The sequence below is a fragment of the Panulirus ornatus genome, chromosome 66 (assembly GCF_036320965.1).
Source record: "Panulirus ornatus isolate Po-2019 chromosome 66, ASM3632096v1, whole genome shotgun sequence".
NCBI classification, from domain to species: domain Eukaryota; kingdom Metazoa; phylum Arthropoda; class Malacostraca; order Decapoda; family Palinuridae; genus Panulirus; species Panulirus ornatus.
In genome coordinates this window covers 23849044-23872466 of record NC_092289.1, presented here as the reverse complement: position 1 = coordinate 23872466, position 23423 = coordinate 23849044, and the positions used below count along the sequence as shown (strand labels likewise).

Here is a 23423-nt window from a genome sequence, read left to right as displayed (position 1 = left end):
GGTTAATTCAATCATCACAGTATTATGTCATATATATATATATATATATATATATATATATATATATATATATATATATATATATATATATATATATATATATATATATATATATATATTCATAAAATGCCTTTCATTAGGCTTCAGTTGGCCGTGCCATTTCAGTTAACATTAAAAAAATAAAGACTTCACCTGCTAATGCACCGCCCCGCCCCAGGTATAGCACCAGATTTCATACCTAAATCTCAGAGGAAATTCTCCCAGACGAAAACTATCGATCATTTGGCGAGTAAGCCTGGCCCCTGGGGAGAAGGCGTGGCTGGGGGTGAAGGAGGAGACTTCAACCAGGGGTGAGAGTGATCAGGGCGGACGCCACCACCCAGCAGTCACAGCCACCGTCACATCTGCAAACTCTCGCCAAGAATTCCTCCACACTGTGAGCACATATCTTGTGAGCATACAGTTGTGCAGCATCAAGTAATGGACGAAATGTTAAAACATCTAAATCTCGACCTGCGTTTTTTTAAGACTTGATCCCCGTTTCCCTCGCTAGCAAGATAGCGTCAGAAACGGACGAAAAAGGCCGCATCCGTTCACATCTATTCACTGTCTGTTATATGTAATGCACTGAGACCATACCTCCCTAGCCACAACCAAGCCCCACAGACCTTTCCATGGTTTACCCCGAACGCCTCAGGTGCCCAGGTTTAGCTCTACTTTATATAAGTTTTTAATAAGAATATGAAACAGAAGTGACGTGGAAGGGATAGGAAAAATGTTATCAAACATGAGAAACTCTTCATACTGAGACGATCCCAGGCAAGGCGCAGGTGGAGGGAGGAACCAGGCTGGTGTTGAGCAAGGTGTTGGGGAAGCCCCCACGTGGTAGCGAGAGTTCGTGAGGAAGGTGTCGTGACGTCATCCTCATGGCTCCTTAACACCTGCATATCTACACCTCATCCCTCCCCCACCTGGTCACGACGGCATTGCTCCTCCTACCAACACCATGCCAACCCTACCAACCCCATACCAACAGTACCGCCGCCGTGCTACCAGTACACCAGTACTCAATCATTACCATAAACCCTGCCACCCAAATTACGCCATACTACCCCTACACCCTTGACCTCAACAGACTGCCTGGTTAACCCATCATATTTGCCAGTGACATCAACGAGGACGAATAAAATGATCCAACTTTGGTAGAGCAGAGTGTGAGTGGCCGGGAGGTCCTCTGTGCCAGGAGACCAGAGGAAAATGCCAAGGACAGCAGTCTCTTCCCCGCGCATGACTGACCTGCCCTGACCTTACAGGATTCCCTGATACAGTTGTCATCCTGCGGCCGACCTTTTCGTGCTCATAACGGGAACAGTGTAATTTCATCTCTCACGTGACCTCACTTGACCTTTCCTAAAATTTCAAGACTTCATTTGACTCTCTCCTCACCTACTGAAGTCATATCCTCCTCATCTGACCTTATCTAACCTCAACTGAACGTAAGGACATTTGATTGCCTCCTGCCCATGCACCTGGCGCGCCTCGATCTCACCTCCACCATAAATAATCAAGATTAAACACGCGATGTACTATCACAGTCCCGAAAAGCATCGCTGATCAGGCGACTGAAGAACCTTACGACGAAACTCATACTCGATCAGATGAGAGAACAACACTGATGGCGCCACGCTACACCGCCACAGTTGATGGCCTGGCGTCTCTGTGGTGTGGCAGCAGCAGACCACAAAACCGACAATTTGTTCTCCAACGCAGGTATCACCTTGGGCGTTGTGATACCCACTGTGGTTCTAACTCGCTGCAGATGTTCACTGGACGGCTGCAGCAACCACCACCTGCTGTAAACCAAAGCACAGCAGGTACTTACTGTATACACCATCTGGGTCCACTCCCTCACGGCTCTTTAGTGTCAGGTGGTTGCTTGTGTTACCATTTGGATTGTGTTTGACCAACAATCTACATTATAGACATTCAATGGCGTAGCTAAATACATTGATAGTAACAATAGCAATTGTTACTGACACGTGTCAACCAATGATGGGACGTGCGGTCACTGGCGAGTGTTGCCGACACCAGCCCACTTGCGAACAGGGCGGCCATCAACAAGTCTGAGGAAATTCAAAGCCTCGCCGGTGTACAAAGCTGAGTGACGGTGTGAGGCTAGACTTCTTGATGCACTCTTCCCTCCAGCGACACACTAAGTGTTCACTAGCGACCATTGCCTACTTCCTTCCAGCAGTCATCAGCAGGGGATGGCTATCCACCACCCTTACGTATCTTACATCATTCTTCCCCGCTACTCTTCACTTTTTGACCAGGCCTTTAAGTAACAATGAATATTCAGTATTACACATTCCCTGTAATATCTTCGCTATATAACAATAATCGTAGATGTTCCTGCATTAGGAACAAGCATCAAAGAGCAGAACCCATGTAGCTACAGCTGGGGCCGTCTGCACCCGGTACCGCAACCACCCTCCCTCCCACACAGACGCCTCACCCCGTTCCTGCAACTGTTTGTCTCTCGTCTTAATCACTTTCACGCTACACCATCACACCGCTACACTCCCTCCCCTACCCTCCCTATCTGGTCGTGTACTCCTCGGAGGTGGCTTGGCTTTAACGGAAACTTCATTTATATCACTTGTGGAAGATAAACTCCCATGTACCTATTACGAAAAACAACACTGAAACTAATGGATGATTTTGAGGTCCCGCAGACAACTGCATCTGACTGGCAATTAGAAGTGCCTCTCTCCATTAACTATTTCCGAGGAAAATGACATTGCGTCCCCTTCTTTCCAGAGTCTGAATTTGCAAATTGTATCTAGACAGATCTAGTTTAACAGTACTGGGAAGAGCGATATAAACCATACGAGCAGGGTTGTACGAAGCCTTTGGATTTTACGATCCATTATTACAAATTCTCTTCTCCATATCTGATTTTAATCTAGATTTGACATAACCTCTCAGGATTTTACGCAAAGACCCAAAAATACAAAGTCTAACTGAAATCTTTCTTTAGGAAGACAAAATATACTTGAGACGTTTTGATTATCGTACCAAGATCTCATATGTATATATATATATATATATATATATATATATATATATATATATATATATATATATATATATATATATATATAGAAGTGGGAGACCGGATTGGAGGTGGAAGGATGGAGTGAAAAAGATTTTGAGTGATCGGGGCCTGAACATGCAGGAGGGTGAGGGGCGTGCAAGGAATAGAGTGAATTGGAACGATGTGGTATACCGGGGTCGACGTGCCGTCAATGGATTGAACCAGGGCATGTGAAGCGTCTGGGGTAAACCATGGAAAGTTCTGTGGGGTCTGGATGTGGAAAGGGAGCTGTGGTTTCGGTGCATTATTACATGACAGTTAGAGACTGAGTGTGAACGAATGGGGCCTTTGTTGTCTTTTCCTAGCGCTACCTCGCATAAATGAGGGGGGAGGGGGTTTTTATTTCATGTGTGGCGGGGCGGCGATGGGAATGAATAAAGGCAGACAGTATGAATTATGTACATGTGTATATATGTATATGTCTATGTGTGTACATATATGTATACGTTGAGATGTATAGGTATGCATATTTGCGTGTGTGAACGTGTATGTATATACATGTGTATGTGGGTGGGTTGGGCCATTCTTTCGTCTGTTTCCTTGCGGTACATTGCTAACGCGGGAGACAGCGACAAAGCAAAATAAATAAATAAATATATATATATATATATATATATATATATATATATATATATATATATATATATATATATATATATATATTATCCCTGGGGATAGGGGTTTAAGAATACTTCCCACGTATTCCCTGCGTGTCGTAGAAGGCGACTAAAAGGGGAGGGAGCGGGGGGCTGGAAATCCTCCCCTCTCGTTTTTTTTAGATTTTCCAAAAGAAGGAACGGAGTGGGGCCAGGTGAGGATATTCCAAAAAAGGCCCAGTCCTCTGTTATCAACGCTACCTCGCTAACGCGGGAAATGGCGAATAGTTTAACAGAAAAAAGAAAGAATATATATATATATATATATATATATATATATATATATATATATATATATATATATATATATATCATAATCAACATTACAGAACGTTTAGACTGCAGCGCCTCTGACGGCCAGGAGGGAGGACCGGTCTAGTTATCAGGCGGGGCATTACGTGGCCTGGTGGCGGGTGACGACACGGAACCATTCAACCCAGAAATATTACTTTCACTTCCTACCACGAGCTGCTGTCCTGACCTGACCTGACCAAGACGCAACTTGAAAAACTTGACTGAAAGTAATTCTTCCTAACGTTACGATTAAACAAACAGGATATAATGCCAATGTAATTATATGACTCTATTAAGAAATTATGAGACGATGATGGTAGTGACAAAGAAATTGTGAGAATATGAGAAGAAAACAGCACTCGGATGTCTATTGTCTTGATGGAGGCAGCAACTGAGCTGGAACGATCAGGGAATAAATGATCACAGTCTGAGCAACAGACGTGATTGGTTGATTTTGATTTGTGCCTGTGTCCCCGGCAAATTTATTGTGTACCCCATGTTCATCCTGTGAGCGGTAGCGCAAAAGCATCATAGGGGTCACAAAGGTGAGGCTGGTCCAGTCCTGACTCTCGCCACCACCAAGGAAGATTAACATGTACTGGTCAACCCTTCCACTCCCGTTGGTGCTGAAGACATGGCAACAACCTTCAGGTGACTGCCAGATGTAGCTTGACCTAGAGGGATCCTGTGTACCACCTAGGGTTGAAGCAGGTCCCTGAGCCAGCGGTGTGCTTGGTCGGGTCCAGACTCGAACCCGGTCCTCACTTTCACCAGCCAGGAATACAGTTATACAAGCGGGCTAGCGCCCCCCCCACAGGCCAACATTCTCCCACGCCTGAGGTGAACACCTTCATGGAAATTGCCTTACATCTGCGACGATTTCCTGGGATAATGTTCAGGCTTCAGCCAGGAGATAACTCCATCAACGTTTACCATCAAACGTTTTCCCTGGAGCCAGGGAGGTGGCTGGGCCTATCCCGCTGGAAATGATGACACGACTTTTCAGGGTAATGAATCAAGAGACGTGACACCATCTTCACCTTCGACTGCCTTAAATGTTGTTTATGTACGATATATATATATATATATATATATATATATATATATATATATATATATATATATATATATATATATATATTCTTCTTTCAAACTATTCGCCATTTCCCGCATTAGCGAGGTAGCGTTAAATATATATATATATATATATATATATATATATATATATATATATATTCTGACATTCTAGTCGAAGATTCGAACCCAAGCGTGCTCATGAGTAATTCGTAGTCAATAACGCTAACCAATACACTACTTCCATCAAACCTCACCACCACTGGTGGAACTCAGCCACTGTAGAACAGCCAGCCACCCTTCCCTGGGAGCGGACAATCCCCGTAAGGATCAAATGAGCAACGTTCTCAACCTAAGGTAAATATTTACATCCATCTGATGCGTCGCTGTCAAGTGGACTCATCTGGTGGTCTCGGCCGGGGAGATAACGTGAGAGAAAGGCGGCTGTGGATCACGGCACATATACCCCAGGCGTCGCCAGGATATCCCACTAGCTGTTCGAATCCTTGAGCACCTCGGTACAATACCTGAGCACTTCGTGTAAGATATGATAGTGGCTGAATCACCAGAAGGGTATAATCTTCAAGCCTTCACGGTGTGAGCAAGGCAAGGTCTTCGCCATCCACCGTATTGCAATTATACCCACCATGACAATCCACTACCTACCTACCTACCTTCCACAGGCCCTGCCTCACTCCACCACACCCTCTGGTCATAAGACCCACGACAAAGCCTTCATTTTGATTCCTTTCACCTCTCTCCTTTTCAGCTCAGGGCGACCCATCGTGACCTAACGTGACCTAAGCCCTACAAAAATTACCCCGCGTGACGTGAATGGGTGTGGGTGGACATTCCGGACCCCTTTGCATAAGTACCCATCATTACATTCTTAAGAAAAGCAAGTTTTCAAGTACATACAGTCTTCCACTTCGAGTACAAACACCTGTCGTTAATCACATGAAATATTTTCACATATCTTAGGAAGTTCAAGATTTCTAACTATATATAAACTTCATGATCTCAATCAACTTTTGAATACTATATCATCTTATCATGAGGAGGTCTGACGCTTGCAGTCCCATATCAACTTGAAAAATTAAAAAAAAATAAATCTGGTCGCGTGAGCGTGTATCTCAGATGGTAGGTACGTCATGATTTTCACAATAGAAACTTTCCATCGACTGAGTATGGACTGATATTGTTTGGGAGCTGCAGATGGGAATAGTGCGTGTGTTATTTCATATGTTCTTCAATCCCTGTTATTTTGCATACAAACATTAACAAATGAAAGGGAGTTTTAGGTTCGTTGTCTAATCTTCCTGAAATATCCAAGGCCTATCCCAGCTCCCCATGCTGCACCCCAGCTACCCACGTTCCACCCTAGCTGTCTACTCTCCACCCTAACCGTCAACACACCACCCCAGCTGTCAACGTGCCACCCCAGCCGTCCACGCGCCACCCCAGCTGTCAACGCGCCACCCCACCGTCCACGCGCCACCCCAGCTGTCAACGTGCCACTCCAGCCGCCCACTCGCCACCCCAGCTGCCAACGCGCCATCCCAGCCGCCCACGCGCCACCCCAGCTGTCACCGCGCCACCCCAGCTGTCAACACGCCACCCCAGCTGTCAACGCGCCACCCCATCGTCCACGCGCCATCCCAGCTGTCAACGCGCCACCCCAGCCGTCCACACGCCACCCCAGCTGTCAACGCGCCACCCTAGCTGTCAACGCGCCACCCCAGCCGTCCACACGCCACCCCAGCTGTCAACGCGCCACCCCAGCTGTCAACGCGCCACCCCAGCTGTCACCGCGCCACCCCAGCCGTCCACGCGCCACCCCAGCTCTCCTTGACGAGATAATCACAATGAAGTCTGACTCACCTGTTGCACCGCTGCTCCCACACCTCCCACGGGACTTACCTGCAGGGAAAAAACGGAAATGATTAAATAGATAAAGCAAATACATGGAAATGATAGAGAAAATGAAACTGAATACAGCACATATGCACAGATGTACATATGTACAGCTGTAGCCCACCACGCACGCTGACTCAAGGTCACAGACGCTGAGACACCACCACCTTACCTACACAAGTTTTTCCACCACAGTCCTCAACGATCACTGAGCCTACAGCGAGCAAGGCGGCGTCATGACCACACGTCCTGCACGACTACCGACCCAAGGTCGTGAGGTGTTAACATCCTATGGTACGACTGTGTGACCTCACGGCTACACCAGCGTTCTCTCTCCTAAACACACGACCACAACCTTCACCATAAACCTTTCAACCACTTGACCACAACGGAACGACTCTCGAGTACCATAGCCATCATACTCTAGGATCGTACCGTCGTGCTGAAGGGTTGTACCGTTGTGCTCAAAGGTCGTACCGTCGTGATAAAAAGTCGCACCGGCGTCGTGTGCAAGAGATTAGGCCTATACCACAAAACAATAGGCCTACTATAAATGCCTATAACCTTTATCATCCATGTATACGTCTCATATCCCAATATATGCCTATGACGTTCACCACACATGAATACGCCTCATAACCTGGCTCACCACACATCACCAATCTAAAACACAACCACACAAGTCCTCAGTAAACGGCAGATAATGTAAGAGTAACTTGAGTACAACGACAAGATAATATTCACTGAATAAACGTTAAATACCTACACACACAGCATACCTAAAACCAAAATAAACAAATGCATTATCATAACATACCATACATGTGTACGAAATATTCTGCCACCTTCTCTGTATGCAAACATCTCATGAAAATACTGGTTGAAGACATCCATACATTTACATACACAAGTCCGCCATAACAAACATGTGCCTAAACTACTGTAATACCCATGAGGAAAACAGATAAAATACTGAACACTTATACGTAATACATCCTGAATACACAGACATCTTGTTACTACTGTATCAGACATACTTCAGGTTGAATCATGCATCGATACTATTTACCTATGCACCAAGATACTTCACTCCTTCATAGTCTCAAGCATCTCTATTTTTTCCTCAAAATCCACAATTCAAAATCTGGCAGAACTCCCAGTCCAGACTGGGGCGCCCTACAGCCCTACAGCCCTACAGTCCAGACTGCGGCGCTCTACAGTCATGGTGGGGTCAACCTGAGCAAGCCCCGGCCTCCCGGGCTCGACCTCCTCGGCCAGGCAGCGGCGGACACGTGAACATGACGTCAGTGTGAGCCTTCAACAAGAAAGTGGACAAATACAGCGACAAGGACGATTGTCAGTGCTACGCTTACTGAATCATTGCTATGACACACATTCTCTCTCTCTCTCTCTCTCTCTCTCTCTCTCTCTCTCTCTCTCTCTCTCTCTCTCTCTCTCTCTCTCTCTCTCTCTCTCTCTCTCTCTCTCTGCGACACCCACCATGGACTCGCCGGAGCGCTGGTCTTCGCCACCATCCGCGGCAGAGGTGCTGTTCAAGGAAGCTTGTGACTCCTGGTGGCCCAGGTTGTCGTAGGTAGCCAGGGCGGCCAGCCTTGTCCCTATGCCAGCCATAGTGGCCCTTCCTCACTGATGACACCTACACCACTACCGGCACTGGTCAGGTGCTGGTTGCTGGGAGTACTAAGGACCGGCAGGTGCGTTTCACTATGACACGTTCACACCTGTAGTCTTCTCACATCAACAGCTGCTGCCACAGATGTCTTACTGATGTGTACAGTTACGTACACGTGATCACCAGTTTTTACCCTGGAAGTCATACCATATTTGTCCACGTAATACAGCCACCAATATATATCTATATATCTATCTATCTATCTATCTATATATATATATATATATATATATATATATATATATATATATATATATATATATATATATACATATATCACATAATACCCTCCAACAGCTAGGATTCGAACCCATTTCCCGCGTCAGCGAGGTAGCATCAAGAACAGAGGACTGAGCTTTAGAAAGAAATATCCTCACTCGGCTCCCTTCTCTGTTCCTTCATTAAGAAAAGTCAAACAAGAGGGGAGGATTTCCATCCGCTCCCACCCCTTTTAGTCGCCTTTTACGACACGCATGGAATACGTAGGCAGTATTCTTTCTACCCTGTCCCCAAGGATATATATATATATATATATATATATATATATATATATATATATATATATATATATATATATATATATATATATATATATATATATATAAACAGATGTCACAGCATCTACGGTTTTCATGAGTAAGTGTAACATTCCACGAGGGAGTTCCATTTCGTGAACAGGCCAGTCGTCATCAGTATCAGGGAAGGAAGAGGAAGCACAGATCACTAGGCTTGTGCCGGTGCCATACACTCCCGGCAGAGCCTCTCGCCACACACACACACTCACCGCCACACACCACACTGCCAAGCCGAACCCACACACCCACCTCCCTCCCTACTTCTTAATCCGCGCACGCTTGATGGCAACACTCGTATTCCCACACAGTAACCATGACGGTTGGCACCGCGCTAACTCTTCAATTGATTAAAGAAAACAAATTTCCAGCTATACGAAAACAAGCTGCAACAAGGATACTAAGGTTCAACTGATCGTTACCGAACGTAGCCAAGGTTATGGAAATAGCAATAAATGATAACAGGCAACTTTTACTATTACCCGCAGCCTTCCAAAGTCGCCTTTTCCCGTTGCGTTTCCTCGTTTTCAATATGAACACCAAGTCAGTAGAATTCAGAGGCCTCGCTGACGTGTAACATGTCGCTTTCCCAAAAGGTTCAGATTCTGACACATCGTTACTGCCCAGCTGACACGTTACAGGAGGCTCCTGTTGCTGGCCCGTCATACAGCGAGTGCGAATTTTCCGCTCTGTTTCCATTTCTGTCTCACTCCGTCTCGCCTGAGCGGCCGTCTGTTTTCACCGTGAGTACAGTTCTCTGATACTGCTGAAGCAACTGCCTTATCTTTCGCATCCGTCATACCTGTCAACAACAACCTTTCTTAACTTCCTGCCCTAAACTAGTACCTCTGTAGCGATGCAACTTGTCTACCTACGTTCATCCGTGACCCTCTTTGTGCGAGTCGCGTTCGTTTACCAGTTCATTTAGTTGCATTTCTTCCTAATTGGAATTATATTAGTCTCTCATTTTCTCTACATGTCTCTTTCAGTTGTATTTTGCTGGCTGTCGGCGAATGTCTCCGGCAACTTGGGTGTGAGCAGCCTGAGGAAGGGTGACGTTATTCCGTGGAGGCGAGGCAGCCAAGGTGAGGACACAACTCGTCCACTCAAGCTGTACTGGCAATGCAATATTTCTCTCATGATCCAAAACTCCAGCCTGACAATGGAAGAGCACCTGGGGTGAGCCACAGGACCTGCTGCCCGCCTCCTTTCCTTCTCTCTTCCTGGCTTTCCCTTCCTCACTCCACTCCCAAGACCACCTCTCACGCACCCCTCCCAAATACTTCAACTCAAAACTTTTCCCTTCAATCAACAATAAAAAGACTTCCACGTCTTCATCTCCAGCCACTAATTTCAACGGTGGCTGTGAGAGCGTTTGTGTAACAGGTCCCAGAATCATTTTGACCCTGAGAGTCGACAGGCCTATAACCTCTATAAAACCAACCGACCAACTCATAATTTTTGTTGTGTATGTTTGATGTAAACAGAAAAAAAAAATCTCGTAACCGTGACAAAAGGCAGAGCTTTTAATGATACAAGACAAATGGTAAAAAAACAAAATTTATACAAAGCATAATTTCTCTTCACGTCATTTAATGAAATATAAGATTATTTGAATTTCACAAAAGATGATAAGGCAAAAAAAAGTATACACTCTACCTTAATGATCAAAAATGAAATATGATATCATACATTCCTATAACCCTCGCTGAAAACTTATGTATACCGAAATGAATACATACATCCGATGACGCAATGGACTGAGGGTGTACGTACCTACGACTTACCACGACGAGATCTTGCCAGTAGGCGGGGATAGCACGTAGCGATCACCGCGGGAAACTTTTGAGTTGAAAATAGAGATTGTGTGAGACATATGTTACTGACAGATGATAGGGTGTGGTTGTGGAGTATTTATCATGAGTCCAGGCGTGTGTGTGAAGCAGAAAGAAAAGAGAGCAGTTTAGGCCAGGCTGAGAGAATTTTCCACAATGAAGTAACAAAACCATTGTTAATCTGAAGAACAACATTCATACTTCAATATATATATATATATATATATATATATATATATATATATATATATATATATATATATATATATATATATATATATATATAGTAGCCTGTGAACGTCCGTGAGCTTTGTTGTATTTCCTATACGTGTGTGTGTGTGTGTGTGTGTGTGTGTGTGTGTGTGTGTGTGTGTGTGTGTGTGTCTGTGTGTGTGTGTGTGTGCGTGTGACGTCTACTATCTTGCTCATGTGCCTGACTGTGTACACGTACGAACGTACAGTGGCAGTGAGTATCAAAGTAGCAGGACTTCGTTATTTGCTTAAAGTAGATCATTTCAATGTTGCATTTACTCATGAACTTCGAATTCAGATTACTTCTACTTTCGCAAAGGTAGTTCGAGTTTTGACCACTGTTGCTTCCACTTAAGTACATTATCGGAGAAAATATAGTTTTTCCTCGTGACTCTGTTCCAGGAAAGTGGCTACCATGTTGATACATTCCAGCTTGGTGATGAAGACTTTAACTCCTTTTTATCAAGGAAGTACATAAGTGTCAGTAAGGACTCAAGATGGCAGTGCCGTAAGCCTCGGCTGTCGACACTGGTCCTCCTCTGCCCCAGGTATATACCAGAGCTTTCACACTTCACTATCCACTTCATGTTCGCTCCTCTTACATGAAAGTTGTACCACTCAGACAGCAGGATATAAGGAAAAACCTCACCAAGCAGACCTCTCACTTGCAACCGCTCATGAGGAGCCAATTCACCTTTCACCTGTATTACCTTAACACTTCCTGGCAGTATCGAAATTCTGTCTCACCGCCCAGCAATTGAGGTGGGCCGAGGGTGAGAGCGCTAGGAGACCTCCTCAAGCGGGCGAACATGTCGCCAGGTCAGCCTTACCCAGACCTGGGTAGAATTCTCCCCTGCTGGTAAGCCACAGCCTTCACACCCACACACTGGTTCATGTCTTCCTAATTTTCGACGACAAAACTACTTGAAATCGAAAACGTGATGCAGTACATTCTGACATACACGGCATCAGATGACAGAAGTAAAAGATAATCATTCTTCGTCATGGCCGCTCGCCAACCTCACCACCTGGACAAACCGGACGTAGATTCTGACTCCAGCCTTGAAGGGGCGGTGCAGCTGAGCCCATCACCGGGAAGTGGTTGGGTTATCAACGATTCTAATTACCACCCCACGTGATATGACGTGGGTAGGACATCATGTACGTACTGCCCACGTTCTCGCTCCCTCCTCACCCAGGCACAGGTCCTCAGCCACGTCCAAATAAGTTTAAAAGATGATGTTTAACAGAGGTTAAAACCCTTCATTCTCAACGTCCCATCGGGGGCGATGTGCTGGTGAGGAAATCCTCGCCTCCAAAACGAGACGAAAAACGAGTCGTTACCTCAGAGTGACCCCTTGAGCAAGACCTTATGACCCTTGAGCCTTACGACCCTTGAGCAAGACCACCGTCCCTTCTGTGTGATGGCTTGACCTTTGGCCTGTTGAACTCCGTTGATGATCCAATCCAAGGCCAGGTCATCATACTTAACAACCTTACCATTGTGCTCAAGTGTCGTCTAGACGTTCTCAGAGGTCGTATCGAGGTTCCCGTGGGTCATACCGGTGCGTTATGCTCAAGAGGTTACGAACGCTTTGCTTGCAAATGTTAAGCTGAGATTATATAAACTACCGTCTAAAGTTATGTCTCTGGTATAACTGCTCTCTCTCTCTCTCTCTCTCTCTCTCTCTCTCTCTCTCTCTCTCTCTCTCTCTCTCTCTCTCTCTCTCTCTCTCTCTCTCTCTCTCTCTCTCGCTCTCTCTCTCTCTCTCTCTCTCTCTCTCTCTCTCTCTCTCCCTCTCTCTCTCTCCAGAACAGGTATTGCAGTTCCCGTTACCTGGTCTTGCTGCTACCCTTGGTATACCCCATCCACCTTGAAAGTGATCAGGAACATCAGTCATCAACATCGATCACACTATTACAAACATCTAATGAACTTCAGAAGACGTGGGTCTTGTGTACGTGAGATATACCCTCGGCTGGGCTCACCCGCTGGTGGTGCGAGCGGTGCTCGTGTTTACCAACATTTCGAAATGTTTGCTATTACAACTTTGATCACTTTTTCCATCTACATTTGCCGGCGAGGCTACTGCAGTGCCAACAGTTGCCGGCGAGGCTAGGGGTGAGCGCCTGAGAAAAAAGAGGATGCGGGGAGGTGGTGGGGTGAGAGGTCAGGGAACCTCCCGCATCCCGGAGGTTGTCACGTGCTTCCGGCAGTCCTGGTTATGTCTGGACCCGTGACACCCTTGCCCACACCCGTTGGAAATCATCACCACCACTACGCTGGCAACACTGGCATTCACTCAACCATGGCAGGTCTCTCTCTCTCTCTCTCTCTCTCTCTCTCTCTCTCTCTCTCTCTCTCTCTCTCTCTCTCTTGATAACACACGCTTTTTTAAACATAAGGGAAAATCGACCTGACGCTGTGTTACACCCCCGGCGGACAGAGAGCGGGGAGCGAACCCTCTCTTGGTTGGTGGGTCAAAATGGGTACCACAAACACGGGTAGGGAGGGAGGAAGGGAGGGGGGTGGGGGGGGCATTGGTCACAAATCGGACCGACTTGGGACGAAAGATGAAGAAAACCTATCGTTCACACGAGTGAAATATTTGAATATATATATATATATATATATATATATATATATATATATATATATATATATATATATATATATATATATATATATATATATCCTAAATGTCTTGGAAAGTTGTGACAATTGAAGCGTCACTAGTTACGGGGTGTGACGCGCGCGTGACGTGTCCTTATGACGGTCCTCACCCAGCCAAGGAGAAAAGAGAATCCAGGAAGACCTTTTTCTAACACAGCTCAAACCACTGAGTCATATCTGCGAGTTTCACAGCCTCAGGAAAGGTGTGTACGTACGTCTGTATCAATATCAAATTCTCTTCGTTCAGCGTGTCCTTGGGAGGAAAACACTGGCAACAGTGGTCGGAGGATAATTGATCATGGCCTCTCTACCCGCAAGAGTGACGTGTGTCATGGGTCCTCAAGGCGGTGAGGGGTCTCCGTGGATGGTGGGTCGGCAAAGTACTCACCTCCCCACTACCAACATGACGGAGATACCGAACCAATAGGTATGGAGAAATTTATCTTCCACTTAAACCTAACAGGTCATCGCTGTCAACTGCCAGCACTACACCTGTAGGACATCTTACACTCGGGATACAAGTGTTGGTTGTGGGTTGTAGGTCATGTGCTCCAGACCAACGCCCGCTCCACACGCCTTTGGTTATCACATTTTCCCACCCACCTGACTCCTGTCACACCACATGCGTCATGATTTACCGCCCGCGTTGTCATTCCTAGTATCACTAAGTGTGTGTGTGTAAGTGTGTGTGATTATCATTCGTGTGGTACTGGAAGTGTTACACTTGCGTTGGCCAGTGCCTGAACTTTTTACAAATAAGCTATTGTGAGCTAATACCTGCGTGTTGATACACACACACACACACACACACACACACACACACACAAACGCGCGCGCGTGCGCGTTTTCCTCCAGTCATGAACCACTGGTAATATATTTCCATTAGTTACATGTAAACAGTACAAATCACACATGTACAATAACACTGACATTACAGTACATCAAGTAAATTATCCTTTGTAACATGTGTGTAAAATGACATTATGATACGCTATGAAGATTACATTTTCTGACATGTCTCTATAAAGGTATAATACATTACGTAGATTATTCTTTCGTAACCTGTTTGTACACTGGCATCATCAAGTAACAGCATGTAGAGTACTTTCTGCAACACATGTTTGCATCATGAAAGTATAGATCATTCAGTAGATTACCTTTCGTAATATGTTTATACAATGACATTATAGTAACAGTATTTGATTATATCTTGTACTGTCTGTATAATGATATAGTAACAGTATGTAGATTATCTTTCGTAACATGTTTGTAAAACGACATACTACACCATGGATATGATCTTTTGCAGCATAAGTTTGCAACATGACATTATAGTTTATCAAGATTAGCATTTATAAAATGTTTGTATGTTATTGTACATTTTGTAGAGTTCCTTACGTAACATAAGCTTGTATAATGATGGTATAGTAGGCTGCCGTTTCTAACATATGTTTGTGTACGGACGTTAGAATACCCCATGTGTGAGTAAGGAAGAAAGACCAAAAAAGCGACTTGAGTCAAGGGAGTGACACTTGAGAGCCACCGAAGTGCGAGCTTACTGTGTTGCCGTCAGTAACACTCACCGATACTCAGCCGGTGGCCGGTTGCCAGAGAGAGAGAGAGAGAGAGAGAGAGAGAGAGAGAGAGAGAGAGAGAGAGAGAGAGAGAGAGAGAGGGGACAAAAGTCTTCCGTTCACCAGTACTGAAGAAACGCTTCCCGTTTTCTGTAGTGGTTGAAAAAAGTGAAAGTAGTTGGACGTGTCGATCGCGTCTTACGTTAGGTAAGGTCACAGGTGTGTACAAAATAACTAATACTTTGCTTCTGTCTTCATTGCAACCGTGGAATTCGCATCTGAGGCCATGCCTGTCAACATGTACCGCTAGTAACCAAATTATGGATCAAGACTGAAAAGTCTGGTCTGCGCAACAGCTAATGATAGGCAAAAGTCGCGCTCATACCCAGACGGATACCCCCACACTATGTCCATCATCGCCGTAGGACGCATAACACTCAGGAGATGTAGCTCCACGGGTGATGGAGTCTGTCTCTATATCACACAAACAGACAGATACGCTCACTCACACGCTGAGAACCTCACCATTCGGCCAGGTCCCAGACGATACAAGCTATGTGTACGATGACCAGTTTGACGAATACTTGTGCCAGACTTAGAGAAACACTTACCAAGACATTCTGCCATATACCACGGCTAACACGTAACGCTTAAAGACTAAAAATAAGTAAATTAGTCAGCCACAACCAAAGAAATTTCCTGTTTTCTGTTACGGTTCCGAAAGTGAAAGTCGTTGGACAGGTTGCCCGCGTTTCATTTACAGAGAAACTATTCCCTAATATCTAGTCTCTCACCTAATTCCACATTTTCATTAATTCACTTAACATATCAACATAATAAAAACCTAGCAAGATGTCTTCATTGTCTCGTGGAATAAATTCCATCTCTCTTTCCTAACATCATCTCTCATCCCTAACATCATCTCTCATTCCTAACATCATCTCTCATTCCTCAAATCAGAGCGGATATCCGGTGTTCGTACGCAGGGCGACCAACAACAAGTACACACGAGTTGTATCATCACAACTATTTCGTATCTCGTACAAGATTATGGCAGATGCTATCGATATCAGACGATATAATTCTATACAGATTCTATCACACTGAGCAGATATCTATCAACATTCCACACACATTCATCACATCAACACACATCAAGCACACCTCGCTGTGGTAACATAACTGTGTATGTGTGTGTGTGTGTGAGAGAGAGAGAGAGAGAGAGAGAGAGAGAGAGAGAGAGAGAGAGAGAGAGAGAGAGAGAGAGAGAGAGAGAGAGAGAGAGAGAGAGAGAGGGAGAGAGAGAGAGAGAGAGAGAGAGAGAGAGACCTGAAGGTTTGAAAATCTATTCGGTTGGTGGCTGTAGCTTTACAATGACTACTTTAATTACCCTAGGCGGAAAAAAAGTTCCTTGCTTGGTTCCTTTCTATGTTCATTCTTTTGAAAACTAACATAGGAAGAGATGGTTTCCAACCCACTTAGTCGCTCTTACGACATGGAAAGTTTTGTGGGGCCTGGATGTGGAAGGGAAGCTGTGGTTTCGGTGCACTACACATGACAGATAGAGACTGAGTGTGAACGAATGTGCGCTTTGTTGTCTTTTCCTAGCGCTACCTCGCCGGGGTGTGTGTGTGTGTGTGTGGGGGGGGGGGGGTATTTTATGTGTGGCAGGGTGGCGACGGAAATGGCTGAAGGCAGCAAGTATGAATATGTACATATGTTCTTTTCTTTCATACTTTTCGCCATTTCCCGCGTTAGCAAGGTAGCATTAAGAACAGAGGACCGGACCTTTGAGGGACTATTTTCACCTGGCCCCCTTCTCTGTTCCTTCTTTTTGGGAAAAAAAAAAAAAACGAGAAGGGAGGATTTCCAGCCACCCGCTCCCTCCCCTTTTAGTCGCCTTCTACGACACGCAGGGAATACGTGGGAAGTATTCTTTCTCCCCTATCCCCAGGGATAATATACATATATATATATATATATATATATATATATATATATATATATATATATATATATATATATATATATATATGGACGATTGTTGCAGGGAAAAAATGCAATTGAGTGGGAGAAGTATAAAAGAAAGAGACAGGAGGTCAAGACAAAGGTGCAAGAGGTGAAAAAAAGGGCAAATGAGAGTTGGGGTGAGAGACTATCAGTAAATTTTAGGGAGAATAAAAAGATGTTCTGGAAGGAGGTAAATAGGGTGCGTAAGACAAGGGAGCAAATGGGAACTTCAGTGAAGGGCGTAAATGGGGAGGTGATAACAAGTAGTGGTGATGTGAGAAGGAGATGGAATGAGTATTTTGAAGGTTTGTTGAATGTGTCTGATGACAGAGTGGCAGATATAGGGTGTTTTGGTCGAGGTGGTGTGCAAAGTGAGAGGGTTAGGGAAAATGATTTGGTAAACAGAGAAGAGGTAGTAAAAGCTTTGCGGAAGATGAAAGCCGGCAAGGCAGCAGGTTTGGATGGTATTGCAGTGGAATTTATTAAAAAAGGGGGTGACTGTATTGTTGACTGGTTGGTAAGGTTATTTAATGTATGTATGACTCATGGTGAGGTGCCTGAGGATTGGCAGAATGCGTGCATAGTGCCATTGTACAAAGGCAAAGGGGATAAGAGTGAGTGCTCAAATTACAGAGGTATAAGTTTGTTGAATATTCCTGGTAAATTATATGGGAGGGTATTGATTGAGAGGGTGAAGGCATGTACAGAGCATCAGATTGGGGAAGAGCAGTGCGGTTTCAGAAGTGGTAGAGGATGTGTGGATCAGGTGTTTGCTTTGAAGAATGTATGTGAGAAATACTTAGAAAAGCAAATGGATTTGTATGTAGCATTTATGGATCTGGAGAAGGCATATGATAGAGTTGATAGAGATGCTCTGTGGAAGGTATTAAGAATATATGGTGTGGGAGGCAAGTTGTTAGAAGCAGTGAAAAGTTTTTATCGAGGATGTAAGGCATGTGTACGTGTAGGAAGAGAGGAAAGTGATTGGTTCTCAGTGAATGTAGGTTTGCGGCAGGGGTGTATGATGTCTCCATGGTTGTTTAATTTGTTTATGGATGGGGTTGTTAGGGAGGTAAATGCAAGAGTCCTGGAAAGAGGGGCAAGTATGAAGTCTGTTGGGGATGAGAGAGCTTGGGAAGTGAGTCAGTTGTTGTTCGCTGATGATACAGCGCTGGTGGCTGATTCATGTGAGAAACTGCAGAAGCTGGTGACTGAGTTTGGTAAAGTGTGTGGAAGAAGAAAGTTAAGAGTAAATGTGAATAAGAGCAAGGTTATTAGGTACAGTAGGGTTGAGGGTCAAGTCAATTGGGAGGTGAGTTTGAATGGAGAAAAACTGGAGGAAGTGAAGTGTTTTAGATATCTGGGAGTGGATCTGGCAGCGGATGGAACCATGGAAGCGGAAGTGGATCATAGGGTGGGGGAGGGGGCGAAAATTTTGGGAGCCTTGAAAAATGTGTGGAAGTCGAGAACATTATCTCGGAAAGCAAAAATGGGTATGTTTGAAGGAATAGTGGTTCCAACAATGTTGTATGGTTGCGAGGCGTGGGCTATGGATAGAGTTGTGCGCAGGAGGATGGATGTGCTGGAAATGAGATGTTTGAGGACAATGTGTGGTGTGAGGTGGTTTGATCGAGTAAGTAACGTAAGGGTAAGAGAGATGTGTGGAAATAAAAAGAGCGTGGTTGAGAGAGCAGAAGAGGGTGTTTTGAAATGGTTTGGGCACATGGAGAGAATGAGTGAGGAAAGATTGACCAAGAGGATATATGTGTCGGAGGTGGAGGGAACGAGGAGAAGAGGGAGACCAAATTGGAGGTGGAAAGATGGAGTGAAAAAGATTTTGTGTGATCGGGGCCTGAACATGCAGGAGGGTGAAAGGAGGGCAAGGAATAGAGTGAATTGGAGCGATGTGGTATACAGGGGTTGACGTGCTGTCAGTGGATTGAATCAAGGCATGTGAAGCGTCTGGGGTAAACCATGGAAAGCTGTGTAGGTATGTATATTTGCGTGTGTGGACGTGTGTATGTGCATGTGTATGGGGGGGGGGTTGGGCCATTTCTTTCGTCTGTTTCCTTGCGCTACCTCGCAAACGCGGGAGACAGCGACAAAGTATAAAAAAAAAAAAAAAAAAAAAATATATATATATATATATATATATATATATATATATATATATATATATATATATATATATATAGGTATGTGTATGTGCGTGTGTGGACGTTTATGTATATACCTGTGTATGTGGGTGGGTTGGGCCATTCTTTCGTCTGTTTCTTTGCTCTACCTCACTAACGCGGGAGATAGCGACAAAGTATAATGAATAACATATATATATATATGTATATATATATATATATATATATATATATATATATATATATATATATATATATATATATATATATATATATATCCCTGGGGATAGGGGAGAAAGAATACTTCCCACGTACTCCCTGCGTGTCGTAAAGGCGACTAAAGGGGAAGGGAGCGGGGGGGCTGGAAATCCTCCCAGTCTGGCCACACCCGTCACATTCCTTTCTCATAAAACATGTGAGGAGGAATGTGATACATCTTTATTGGAACGGACGGACGAATGAATCACGATCAAAGACATGCTTCGTTCATTACCTAGCCATCGGGATGGTGAGAGGGAGTGGAGAGAGGCACTATACTGTCTTGAACAATGGAGACATTTATGTGAGGTGTCTTACTCTCGTTATCTACCATCTTGATAGTAGTCTACTCCTGTGTAAACATAACGTTGCTACTCCCCAATGCAGACGGACACTACACTGCACGTTGTACTGCTGACTGTCCTTCTGTGCGCTTCAGTAACTGAGATTTCTATTTTCTTTTCCTTTACCACTATGACAACCTCCCGGTATGTGAGATCTAGTCTCAAATTCACATCCAAGGCTGTGGTGACGGCATGCTTCCTCGTTGTTCTACATGCTGAAGGACTCATTATCTCGACTCACGGCAGTTACCGTCCACGTGGGCCCTCCTCCAATACCATTACGCCCACGCCTTGCGCCACCAGCGTCACGCCCACGCTTTGCCCACGCTCACGTTCCACGCACAACTAACACTCAAGTCCCTTGAGTGGTTTATATTCTATCACGTCATCCTACCTGGATATAAACACTTTACTAAGTATAACGACGCCTCTGATGCACTTGCTCTCCGACGTGCAAGACCGGAGGTACACCAACAATTGGACAAGATCGCTACATCAGACGTTCATTACCGATAACGACCAACCAGAGGAACGATATGTCTCTATATATGGTACGGGAAGGCGTTCACTACAGATACAAACCAACCAAAGCAACGTCATGTCTGTTTACTGCATTTGGAAGGCGAAATACAAGACATAATCATACACAGGAAATGCTGAAACACTATTTATTCAGCTGGGCGCCTGCACCCGGCTAGGACCAGCTACCCGAGCCCTATCCCCGCCATAAGGGCCAACCCGGCCCCCCACGGCCAGCTCGGCCCACGAGTCAGCCTGACGCTCGGAAATAACGCTGAGCTTGAATCGTTATCTTAATGAGAGAGCTGCAGACACCGTGGCCGTGTACAACTTCCTGACTCTACTAAGTACGTTGTTTCGCTACTGACTTTTATTCGAACACTTCCAATTTTGACGACTTTATCTGAAATATGTTTCCAGAGAAAATGTGTTTGATATATTCTATTTTCTTCCAAAGGTCTCGTCATCTGGTGGTGGTGGTAAAATGGCTGTCAAATTAATACAGATCTTTCCTGTAACGGAACTGGACTGTAACAACATGAGATTCATCCTCCCTCCCACCATAGGGTTGTGCAGAGGAGGGTGAATGTGATGAAAATGAGATGTTTGAGGACAATATGTGGTGTGAGGTGGTTTGATCGAGTAAGTAATGAAAGGGTAAGAGAGACGTGTGGTAAGAAAAAGAGTGTGGTTGAGAGCGCAGAAGAGGGTGTATTGAAAGGGTTTGGTCACACGGAGAGAATGAGAGAGGAAAGATTGACAAAGAAGATATACTTATCAGAGGTGGAGGGAACGAGAAGTGGGAGACCAAACTGGAGGTGGAGGGAAAGTGAAAAAGGTTTTCATTGATTGGGGCCTGAATATACAGGAGGGTGAAAGGCGTGCAAGGAACAGAGTGAATTGGAACGATGTGGTATACCGGGGTCGACGTGCTGTCAATGGATTGAACCAGGGCATGTGAAACGTCTGGGGCAAACCATGGAAAGTTTTGTGGGGCCTAGATGTGGAAAGGGAGCTGTGGTTTCGGTGCATTATACATGGCAGCTAGAGACTGTGAACTAATGTGGCCTTTGTCGTCTTTCCTAGCGCTACCTTGCGCGCGTGCGGGGGAAGGGGGTGTCATTTCATCTGTGGCGGGGTGGCGACGAGAATGAATAAAGGCTGCAAGTACGCATTATGTACATGTGTTTATATGTATATGTATGTGTATGTATATATATGTATACGTTGAAATGTATAGGTATGTATATGTGCGTGTGTGGACGTGTATGTTATATATACATGTGTATGTGGGTGGGTTGGGCCAATCTTTCGTCTGCTTCCTTGCGCTACCTCGCTAACACGAGAGACAGCGACAAAGTATCATGAAAAAATAAAGTAAAATGATATAGTGGCATCGATTCTTCGACACTCGTTAGATATCTAAACCCACGATGAACATGACAGAAGGGTAAATAGATAAAAGAAAAAACTGTGTTGTATCTACCATTGTGAAGTCATGACATGGTCTTGAGCTAGGTAAGTGGGCCTCCCGGCCTTGGCGGCCTGCTCAACACACCGCAAAAAATATCTATCCTACTTCCTTCTGCTCCTACCTAACTTTGATGAGGCTACTTCCTTCTGCTCCTACCTAACTTTGATGAGGCTACTTCCTTCTGCTCGTACCTAACTTTGATGAGGCTACTTCCTTCTCCTGCTCACACAAGAACTGCTTTACCCTATGCACTTCCAGGTGACAAATCAATCATGTTAGCAATGCATGAGAATCATTTTACGTATCTATCCTTGTATGTATTGCCCCATACTCTAATGACACGTTTCTTCCATGACTGATACAGGCCAGTGAACAATGATACGTATTAATTTACGACTTGGCCATGTCGGCGGTACACACGATTTGTTGCTCGACCCTGACGACCTCTCACGCCTGCCCTCGCTTTCGATTTTCCACAGCAACAGTGCTGCTGCATTTCCTTAAAGAATGGGCGAAAAAAAATAGATGCAGCAAGTTCGGACGCTGGAATATAATATAAGCAAACATTCAATGACGTATCATGGAGCGCGAGCAGTCCCCAGGGCCCGATAGTGTAAGAGGCCCTAAATATGAGTGATATTTTCTTTGTTTTAGTAGCGATTACGATTATTTCAAATTACCAACAATCCGGAAATGTGTAAAGCTTCAGGGGTATTAATATTTTGTCCCCAGGGCAACAAGACCCTTAATACACCACAGGGAACATTCAAGCACGAAGAAGACCCTCTCTTGTCACGCCTAAAACTGGTATTTGAAAGGTAAAGTTTAATGTTAGACCCAGAATGTCGTGTTATATTTCATCATGGTTTTCGGACTACGGAATGACTTAACTCATAATAATAGGGGGGAAGTATTACAAATGGAAATTATCAAACTGATGGAAATGGAAATAACCTACAATTTATATAATTATACGATACTTATTAAG

At 44.7% G+C, this 23423-nt stretch overlaps 1 protein-coding gene across 2 annotated transcripts in view; it reads right to left on the bottom strand.

Annotated features, from left to right (window-relative positions):
- ome (dipeptidyl peptidase 4 omega) overlaps positions 1-23423 on the bottom strand; it is a 131632-nt gene that overhangs the window by 89534 nt on the left and 18675 nt on the right. Inside the window, exon 1 of one of the 2 annotated variants that reach the window (XM_071658579.1) lies at positions 8596-8838. The exons of the other annotated variant lie outside the window; for it this stretch is intronic. Coding sequence (XP_071514680.1) covers positions 8596-8727 — 132 coding nt within the window. The 5' untranslated portion in view covers positions 8728-8838. Of the gene's footprint in view, positions 1-8595; positions 8839-23423 lie in introns of those variants that run through there. 2 annotated transcript variants of the gene reach the window in all.